Source organism: Myotis daubentonii, chromosome X (genome assembly GCF_963259705.1).
Source record: "Myotis daubentonii chromosome X, mMyoDau2.1, whole genome shotgun sequence".
Taxonomy (NCBI): domain Eukaryota; kingdom Metazoa; phylum Chordata; class Mammalia; order Chiroptera; family Vespertilionidae; genus Myotis; species Myotis daubentonii.
In genome coordinates, this window is record NC_081861.1 from 139,673,960 (window position 1) to 139,683,890 (window position 9,931).

The following is a 9,931-nucleotide window of genomic DNA, read 5'->3' on the forward strand; positions in this document are numbered from 1 at the left end:
GGTCAAGGGCACGCACCTGGCTTGCAGGTTGGATCCCCGGACCCCAGTCCGGGTGGGAATGGGGGGCAACCAATCGACGTGTCTCTCTCGCATCAATGTCTCTCTCTCTCTCTCTCTCTCTCTCTCCCCCTCCCTCCCTCGCTTCCACTTTCTCTACAAATCAATAGAAAAAATATCACCAGTTCTTCAGTGAGGATTAAAAAAAACAAACAAAAGGACCTAGTTGGCCAGGCCTTAGTGGTTGATCGTCAACCTATGATCCAGGAGGTTCCGGGTTCGATTCCCGGTCAAGGGCACAGGCCCAGGTTTCGGGCGCCATCTCCAGTAGGGGGCGTGCAGGAGGCAGCCGACTGTGATTCTCTCTCATCACGGATGTTTCTATCTCTCTCTCCCTCTCCTTTCCTCTCTGAAATCAATTAAAAAAATGTATATATTTTTTAAAAAATGCACAAAAGACAAGGGTCCAGACACTCCCCATGCAGAATTGTAAACATGTGGGTTAGACGCTCACCCCCGAGGTCACAGACGAGCGGGAATGGTGACAGGTCAAAGGCAGCCAGCACACGGCTCCCCTGGACACTCCAGACGTCCTGCAGGGCTCGCATGAACAGCAGCCGCTCCCCCTCGGACCTGGCGTGGGAAACCAAACTCCTCAGAACCATGCGGAATGTGAACCAGGAGGTCCCGGGTTCGATTCCCGGTCAAGGGCACAGGCTGGGGTTGCGGGTTCCATCCCCAGTGGGGGGCGTGCAGGAGGCAGCTGATCGATGCTTCTCTCTCATCGATGTTTCTAACTCTCTCTCCCTCTCCCTTCCTCTCTGAAAAATATCAATAAAATATACTTTTCAAATAAACAGACTTTAAAATAAAATAAAATACTGCCTCACCTATAGATAATAATGATAAGCATAATGCTACGAGAGTAAGGACATTGCATTACCTGTAGATGGCGGTAAAGAGCTGCTCTGAGGGAACCCCAAACGCCTTCAGATACTGGTTCTTCCCTTCTCTGAAATGGGAGGGGTGGGGAGCTGTCACCCCAGTTCTGAGAGATCCCTTAATTAGTCAATCGATTCACACAGGTGGTCACCCATCCTCCCCTTCGATCACAGATGGAACACGCGGGACGCGTAACCGATCGGCGAAACACGCTCTCGCTTTCCTTTCTGGGGCAAAAGACACGCGTGTTCAGGGCTGGAGGGTCCCCGACCGGCTCAGTCCTCTGACGTGAGACAAGGACGAATGAAACGTAACAGAAAGAGTGACTGCCCGGCCAGTGTGGCTCAGTGGTTGGGCACCGACGCCTGCAGGTGACAGTCAATCAATATTTCTCTCTTATCAATGTTTCTCTCTCCCTCTCCCTTTCCCTCTCTCCCTAAAAATAAATTAATAAAAATATGTTTTAGCCCTGACCGGTGTGGCTCATTGGATAGAGCGTTGGCCTGCGGACTCAAGGGTCCTGGGTTCGATTCCGGCCAAGGGCATGTACCTTGGTTGCGGGCACATCCCCTGTGGGGGGTGTGCAGGAGGCAGCTGATCCATGTTTCTCTCTCATTGATGTTTCTGACTCTCTCTATCCCTCTCCCTTCCTCCCTGTAAAAAATCAAAAAAATATATATATATTTTTTAAAAAAATATGTTTTAGTCCAACTGGTGTGGCTCAGTGGTTGAGCATCGACCCATGAACCTGTAGGTCACGGTTCGATTCCCGGTCAAGGGCACCTGCCCGGGTTGTGGGCTCCCTCCCCAGTGGGGGCGTGCAGGAGGCAGCCAATCAGTGATTCTCTCTCATCATGGATGTTTCTATCTCTCCCTCCTTCTCCCTTTCTCTGTGAAATCAATAAAAATATATTTTTTAAAACATATATGAAAAAAGAGTTAGACAATGATGAGCCTTCTGGGGACACCACACTCTAAAATGACTCCTCAACCAGCATGTGTGGGTAGGAAATGCCTTATAACTGGCAAGCCAACTGGTCTACCTTTGATTGGAGGGCCGGCTGGTCTACCTTCGATTGGAGGGCCGGCTGGTCTACCTTTGATTGGAGGGCCGGCTGGTCTACCTTCGATTGGAGGGCCGGCTGGTCTACCTTTGATTGGAGGGCCGGCTGGTCTACCTTTGATTGGAGGGCCAGCTGGTCTACCTTTGATTGGAGGGCTGGCTGGTCTACCTTTGATTGGAGGGCCGGCTGGTCTACCTTTGATTGGAGGGCTGGCTGGTCTACCTTTGATTGGAGGGCCGGCTGGTCTACCTTTGATTGGAGGGCCAGCTGGTCTACCTTTGATTGGAGGGCCAGCTGGTCTACCTTTGATTGGAGGGCCGGCTGGTCTACCTTTGATGGGAGGGCCGGCTGGTCTACCTTTGATGGGAGGGCCGGCTGGTCTACCTTCGATGGGAGGGCCGGCTGGTCTACATTCGATGGGAGGGCCGGCTGGTCTACCTTCGATTGGAGGGCCGGCTGGTCTACCTTCGATTGGAGGGCCGGCTGGTCTACCTTCGATTGGAGGGCCGGCTGGTCTACCTTCGATTGGAGGGCCGGCTGGTCTACCTTCGATTGGAGGGCCGGCTGGTCTACCTTCGATTGGAGGGCCGGCTGGTCTACCTTCGATTGGAGGGCCGGCTGGTCTACCTACAGCTAGTGGGGCAGCCAGCTGATCTACCCCAGCTCCTCTTCCTCCTCCTCCTCCTCCTCCACCTCTTCTTCCTCACTCCTCCTCCATTTCCTCCTCTTCTTCCATCTCCTCCTCCTCCTCCCTCCCCCCCAGGCATGTCCAGAACAACTGTGTCCCAGAAACACATCGATGGGTTGCCTCCTGCATGCGCCCCGACCAGAGCCCGGGCCGGGGAGGAGCCTGCCACCAAGGTACATGCCCTTGACCAGAATCGAACCCGGGACCCTTTGGTCCCCAGGCCGACGCTCTATCCACTGAGCCACACTGGCCAGGTCCACAAGGACTTCTTATCAACAGATTTAGATGAAGTGACTTTCATGGGTCAACACCAGGTCACTTCACGCATTGCGGATGGATCCTGAGATTTTCGCTTCATGTCACACAGTGTTTAACAAAGTCTCAGACTTTAAAAAGACATTAGCTTGGCCCTGACCGATGTGGCTCAGTGGATAGAGCGTCGGCCTGCGGACTGAAAGGTCCCGGGTTCGATTCCTGGTCAAAGGCATGGACCTTGGTTGCGGGCACATCCCCAGTGGGGGGTGTGCAGGTGGCAGCCGATCGATGTGTCTCTCTCATTGATGTTTCTAACTCTCTATCCCTCTCTCTTCCTCTCTGTAAAAAAACCAATAAAATATATTTTAAAAAAATAAAAAATAGGTAAAAAGACATTAGCTTGAAAGAACACGTAACCAATAACTTCAAAAGGCAACGGGTATTTGATTTTAAGGCATGCCTTTCACATGTATGTAAAACAGTTTTCTTTGTACCTCATCCAATAGAAACGTATCTGGCCGCTGGGTAAAGCCAGTGATACAACGACTGGTCTGCCCTGACCGGTGTGGCTCAGTGGATAGAGCGCCGGCCTGCGGACTGAAGGGTCCCGGGTTCGATTCCGGTCAAGGGCATGTGCCTTGGTTGCGGGCACATCCCCAGTGGAGGGCGTGCAGGAGGCAGCTGATCGATGTTTCTCTCTCATTGATGTTTCTAACTCTCAATCCCTCTCCCTTCCTCTCTGTAAAAAATCAATGAAATATATTAAAAAAACAAACAAACAAAAAAACGACTGGTCTGCAGAACATCTGCTCTGATATTCCCAAACCTGGAGGTGGCCCATTTGGTTCTGCCAGGAACCTGGCATCTGAGTCCCCAGTGCCCTGAACCAGCCCCTGGCGGCCACCCCATCAACGCCATGCCCACCTCACGGCCTGGGCCAGGTGCGCCCAGCACAGGTAGGTCGTCCTGGCCAAGTAGAGCATCATGTGGTGCTGGGACCTGGGACTGGACCTGACCAGGTAGGTGCTGGAGAGCTCTGTGTTGTCATACAAAGCTGGGAACCGACAAAAAAACACACACAAAAAATAACAAACAAACAAAGAAAAGTAAGTTAAATTCGTAGACGTGTCTGCAGGCCGTCACAACATCACGATTGACAATTTTTTTAATAGATTTTTTTTTTTATTGATTTCAGAGAGGAAGGGAGAGGGAGAGAGAGAATCATGGACGGGCTGCCTCCGTGTCCCCCGTTGGGGATCGAGCCCACAACCCGGGCATGTGCCCTGACCGGGAATCGAACTCGTGACTTCCTGGTTCCTGGGTCGACACTCAACACCTGCGCTACACCTGGCTGGGCTGAATTTTTTTAAAATATACTTTATTGATTTTTCACAGAGAGGAAGGGAGAGGGACAGAGAGTGAGAAACATCAACGAGAGAGAAGCATCGATCAGCTGCCTCCAGCACGCCCCCCACTGGGGATGTGCCCGCAACCAAGGTACATGCCCTTGACCGGATTCGAACCCGGGACCCTTCAGTCCACAGGCCGATGCTCTATCCACTGAGCCACACCGGTCAGGACTGTAGCATCTTTATATTCCTCTTAGGACAGGGGCCCAGTGTGGCCTTTTCATGAAGAAGAAGGGGCTAACCCTTAACCACCTCTGACCAACTTGTGGTCGCGGCTGAACGCCTGTGGGTGTCTCCCATGGACCCCAAAGCTGGGCCCACAAACCCAGGCCAATGTTTGCACCGGCAATCCCAACAGGGACATGGCTCCTCGTTTCAGCAAAATGCTCACCGCCCGTCGCCGCTGTGCCCAGCCCACACTCCCCTGCTTTCTCGTACCAACTCAAGCAATGGTTTCTAGACTCTGCAATTTCACGGACGGACAGACGGACGGAAATCCTTAACATGCCTCCTATCTAATAAAAGGCTAATCTGCAAATTGACCGAACGGTGGAGTGACCGGTCGCTATGACGTGCACTGACCACCAGGGGGCAGACGCTCAGCCAGAAGCCGGGCTCAGGGCTGGCGAGTGCAGCGGCCGTGGCGGGAGCCTCTCCTGCCTCCAGCACATCCCCCTGAGAGCTCCCGGACTGTGAGAGGGCGCAGGCCAGGCTGAGGGCACCCCACAACCACCACCCAAGTGCACGAATTTTGTGCACCGGGCCTCTAGCTTTTTTATAAAAGTGATCATCCCAGCCCTGCTCATGTGGCTTGGTGGTTGAGCTTCGACCTAGGGACCAGGAGGTCCCGGGTTCGATTCCCAGTCAAGGGCACAGGCCCGGGTTGCAGGATCGATCCCCAGTAGGGGGCGTGCAGGAGGCAGCCGGTCCATGATTCTCTCTCATCATGGATGTTTCTCTCTCTCTCTCTGTCTCTCTGTCACTCTCTCTTCTCTCTGAAACCAATACAAAATAATAGTTTCAAAGTACACTTACCTTTTCCTCCCCTCGTTTCCACCCAAAGGAGCTTGAGGGACACACAGGTGTCCAACAGCAGCTCCATCCCCCGGGAGCTGGTGCCCAGACGGGCGGCCACTGCTTCCGATCCCAGCGGCCCCGGGGCCTCAGCGAGGACGTCAAACACTCCCAGCTCGCACGCGGCAAAGAGAACCTGGGAAGAATTGAAAGGGGGGACTCAAGGGATCGTTGTACAGCTGTGTTCATGGCAGCATGGCTCATAGCAGCCAGGAGGCGGGAGCAACCCAAGTGCCCATCGATGGATGAGTAATACAGGGCCCGTCCAGAGTGGAATAGTATGCAGCCAGGAAAAAGGACCGGCATTCTGACACCTGGTACAACACGGATGGACCTTGAGGTCATGAAGTGACGTAAGCCAGACACGGAAGGACAAATCCCGTAGGGTTCTACTTAGATGAGGTCCCTAGAGTCACAGATTCGCAGAGACAAAGTCGACGGTGGGCGGGCGCCAGGGGCTGGGGGAGGGGCTGGGCAGTGAGTGTTCAAGGTGGACAGAGTGTCAATAGGGACCTGAAGCCGACGGGCGTGCAGGAGGCAGCCGATCCATGATTCTCTTGCATCATGGATGTCTCTCTCTCTCTCTCTCTCTCTCTCTCTTCCACTCTAAAATCAATTAAAAATATATTTAAATAAAAAATAAAAATAGCCCTGACCGGTGTGGCTCAGTGGATAGAGCATCGGCCTGCGGACTGAAGGGTCCCGGGTTCGATTCTGGTCGAGAGCATGTACCTGGGTTGTGGGCACATCCCCAGTAGGAGATGTGCAGGAGGCAGCTGATTGATGTTTCTCTCTCATCGATGTTTCTAACTCTCTGTCCCTCTCCCTTCCTGTCTGTAAAAAATCAATAAAACATATTTAAAAATAAATAAAAATAAAAATAAAAATAAAGGGGTGAGACCAACCAAAGGCCTTGTATGCACGCATAGAGGCCTAACCAATGGACACAGACACCAAGGGTGCGAGGGCATGAGTGGGGTGGGGGGTGGGGGGGCAATGGGGAGATAAGGACACCTGTGATACCTTAATCAATAAAGAAAAAAATATAATATAAATAAACAAAATACTACTACTAATAAATAAAAGTAAATAGAACATTTGAAAAAAAAAAAATAGCCCTAGTCGGTTTGGCTCAGTGGATAGAGCGTCGGCCTGCGGACTGAAGGGTCCCGGGTTCGATTTCCGGTCAAGGGCACATGCCCGGGTTGCAGGCTCCATCCCCAGCAGGGGGCGTGCAGGAGGCGGCCGAACCGTGATTCTCTCTCATCATCAATGTTTCTCTCTCTCCCCCTCTTCCTTCCTCTCTGAAATCAGTAAAAAAAAATATATATTTTTTTAAAAAATTAAAATTAAATAAATATATATATTTAAAAAATTATAAATAAAATGAAAACCTCATTTCTGGTGCCCCACAAACCCCCAAGAAAGGTCCCCATGCCCCAATGGCCAGGCGTCTGCTCGTTGGCTTCCTATAGTCCCAGAACATTGGGGTCACCCCCAAACGAGACCCCCCCCACCCATCAAGCACCTCCTCCCCATCCCCCACCCCCTCTCCCACCCACAGCATCCGATCGCCCCCCTGTGGCCCCTAATTCCAGAGGCCCCTCCTACCTGGGAAACCATGAACCCCTGGGAGTACTGGTCCAGGAGCCCCAGGCTGGGGTGCCCCTCCGGGCAACTCATTTCCTTCCAGGCTCTGAGGGTCCCCTGGGGGGGTTCCAGGCTGCAGGGACAGTGGTTAGAGCGTGGCCGGTGTAGCTCGGTGGTTAGAGCACCGGCCTGCGCACGGAAAAGGTCGCGGGTTCGATTCCACGTCGAGGGCTCGAGGTACCTGGGTTGCAAGTTCGCGCCCCACTGGCCCGGAGCTGGGTGCCTGCGGGGCCACTGGGGGATGTGTCTGTCTCTCACTTTGGTCTCTCTCTCTCTCTCTCATGGGGGGGTGGGGAGGCAATGGAAAAAATATCCTCAAATGGGGATTAACAAGAAAGACAATAATCCGATGGGCTTTATTAGAGGGATGATTCGGCTTATACGTTCCCCCCGCTGGCTTTTGGCTCACACACTCTGCCCTTAAGCCAGCGGTTCTCAACCTTCCTGAGGCCGCGACCCTTGAATACAGCTCCCCATGCTGTGGGGACCCCCAACCATAGCATTATTCTCGGTGGTTCTCAACCTTCCTAAGGCCGCGACCCTTGAATACAGCTCCCCATGCTGTGGGGACCCCCAACCATAACATTATTCTCGTGGCTGCGTCATCGCCGTCATGTGGCTGCTGTGACGAATCGTCATGGAAACATCTGATCTGCAGGATGGATTTTCATGGTGACACATGGAACATCATGAAAGCACAGTGATTGATCACAAAAACTATATGCGATTATAGATGTGTTTTCCAACGGTCTCAGGCGACCCCCGTGAAAGGGCCGTTCGACCCCCAAAGGGGTCGCTGCCCACAGGTTGAGAACCGCTGCCCTAAGGGATCCAGGCCGCTACAATAATTTATTACGTAATTTTCAAATTTTAATGAGTTCAGGTTTAAATTAAATTTTATTTTATTAAAAATTGATTTGTGCAATGGGGGGAGAAAGGAGACATATGTACTACTATTTGTAATATTTTAAATAAAATAAAAAATTTTTAAAATATGATTTGTGTACATTTTTTTAAAAATATGTTTTATTGACTTTTTACAGAGAGGAAGGGAGAGGGATCGAGAGTTAGAAACATCGATGAGAGAGAAACATCGATCGGCTGCCTCCTGCACGCCCCCCACGGGGGATGTGCCTGCAACCCAGGTCCATGCCCTTGGCCGGGAATCGAACCCGGGACCCTTCAGTCCGCAGGCTGACACTCTACCCACTGAGCCAAACCACTTGGGGCCATGTACATTTTTCTTGCTGGTATTGTTGCTATAGGATTTGGACATAAAAAGTCAGAGCTGTTCTCTGTGTCCCCTTAAGGAATTTTTTCTTTTAATCCAGTACCTTTGACTAATTCATTTTCATTAAATATTAAAAACGTTTCCGGAGTCCTAGATAAAATTTGCTGTCAATTCATTTTTAATGGTAATTCTGTATTTCCGTTGTAGGATTTTAAATTGTTTTCTTTCCTCAGTCAAGATTAACATGTACTAAAATGTTTATAACAAAGTTTATGCTTTTAATTTCATCAAATTGACTAAGTAAACTCTGATTGCCATACAGAAAAATAAAAATAAATAAATAAATGATTTGTGGCTATTTTCTTATTTATTTAACATATTTTTATTGATTTCAGAGAAAGGGAGAGGGAGAGATAGAAACATCAATGATGAGAATCATGGATCGGCTGCCTCCTGCACGCCCCCTATTGGGGATCGAGCCCGCAACCCGGGCCTGTGCCCTTGACCGGGAATCGAACCCGGGACCCTTCAGTCCGCAGGCCGTTGCTCTATGCACTGAGCCAAACTGGCTAGGGCTAAATTTTATTTTTTTTAATGGAAAAAAAATATTAAAACAAAGGGGACTACATCCATCAAACGGAAACATTTGGGGCCAGTAACGGTAACCATTCACCAAATAAAAAAATAATGCCCTGGCTGGTGTGGCTCAGTGGATAGAGCGTCGGCCTGCGGACTGAAGGGTCCAGGGTTCGATTCCGGGTCAAGGGCATGGACCTTGGTTGCGGGCACATCCCCAGTCGGGGGCGTGCAGGAGGCGGCCGGTTCATGATTCTCTCTCATCATGGATGTTTGTGTCTGTCTCTCCCTTCCTCTGCAAAAAATCAACCAAAATGCATTATTAAAATATATATATATATTTTTAAAAGAATAGCATGTTTTTTCTTTCAATAATAAAGATTTTTTTTTAATGACAAATATTTAAAAAAATAGCGTTTTCCCCGACCGGCGTGGCTCAGTGGTTGAGCGTCCACCTAGGAACCAGGAGGTCCCGGGTTCGATTCCTGGTCAGGGGCACATGCCTGGGGTTGCAGGCTCTGTCCCCAGTGGGGGGCGTGCAGGAGGCGGCCGATCCATGCTTCTCTCTCATCATGGATGTTTCTCTCTCCCTCTCCCCATCTCCCTTCCTCTCTGAAATCAATAAAAATACGTTTAAAAAATAAAAAAAGGAGTGAATCTTTGGCACCGCCTTACGGACTGGCCACGCATGGGTGGCATTTGCTTGATTAAACTGTAAGCAGCCTTTCTTAAGACGGACAAATCCCACCCAATCCCCCTGCTGAGGGAGACCCACGAAATCTCCCCTTAAGGCGATGACACTGCTAAGGAGATGGGAGTGAGAAGGGCGGGGACGGACTCCTTCAAAGGCGGGATTTGAGGCGGGAAAATCCAGGTCGGTGCCTGGGTTCCCCCTCCCCCGGCAGAGTCTCCAACACCGACAGAAAGCAAGAGGCCCCGGTGACCGATGAGAATCCGCGGGTTTTCCAAACGAGAGAACGCATGCGGACGAGGGTTCTTTAGACACAAACTTAGCCCGGCCGGCGTGGCTCAGTGAACCAGGAGG

At 51.1% G+C, this 9,931-nt stretch overlaps 1 protein-coding gene across 2 annotated transcripts in view; it reads right to left on the reverse strand.

Moving 5' to 3' along the window:
* The window catches only part of ASMT (acetylserotonin O-methyltransferase), an 11,365-nt gene extending 4,054 nt beyond the window's left edge, over positions 1-7,311 (reverse strand). The window contains exons 1-5 of one of the 2 annotated variants that reach the window (XM_059678795.1): positions 7,041-7,311; positions 5,391-5,565; positions 3,871-4,000; positions 941-1,009; positions 506-630 (exon numbers count right to left, since the gene is read on the reverse strand). In XM_059678795.1, coding sequence (XP_059534778.1) covers positions 506-630; positions 941-1,009; positions 3,871-4,000; positions 5,391-5,565; positions 7,041-7,112 — 571 coding nt within the window. In that variant the 5' untranslated portion in view covers positions 7,113-7,311. The remainder of the gene's footprint in view (positions 1-505; positions 631-940; positions 1,010-3,870; positions 4,001-5,390; positions 5,566-7,040) is intronic. The other variant, XM_059678794.1, reaches the window with a different exon arrangement.
* Between the last annotated feature and the right edge of the window lie 2,620 nt (positions 7,312-9,931).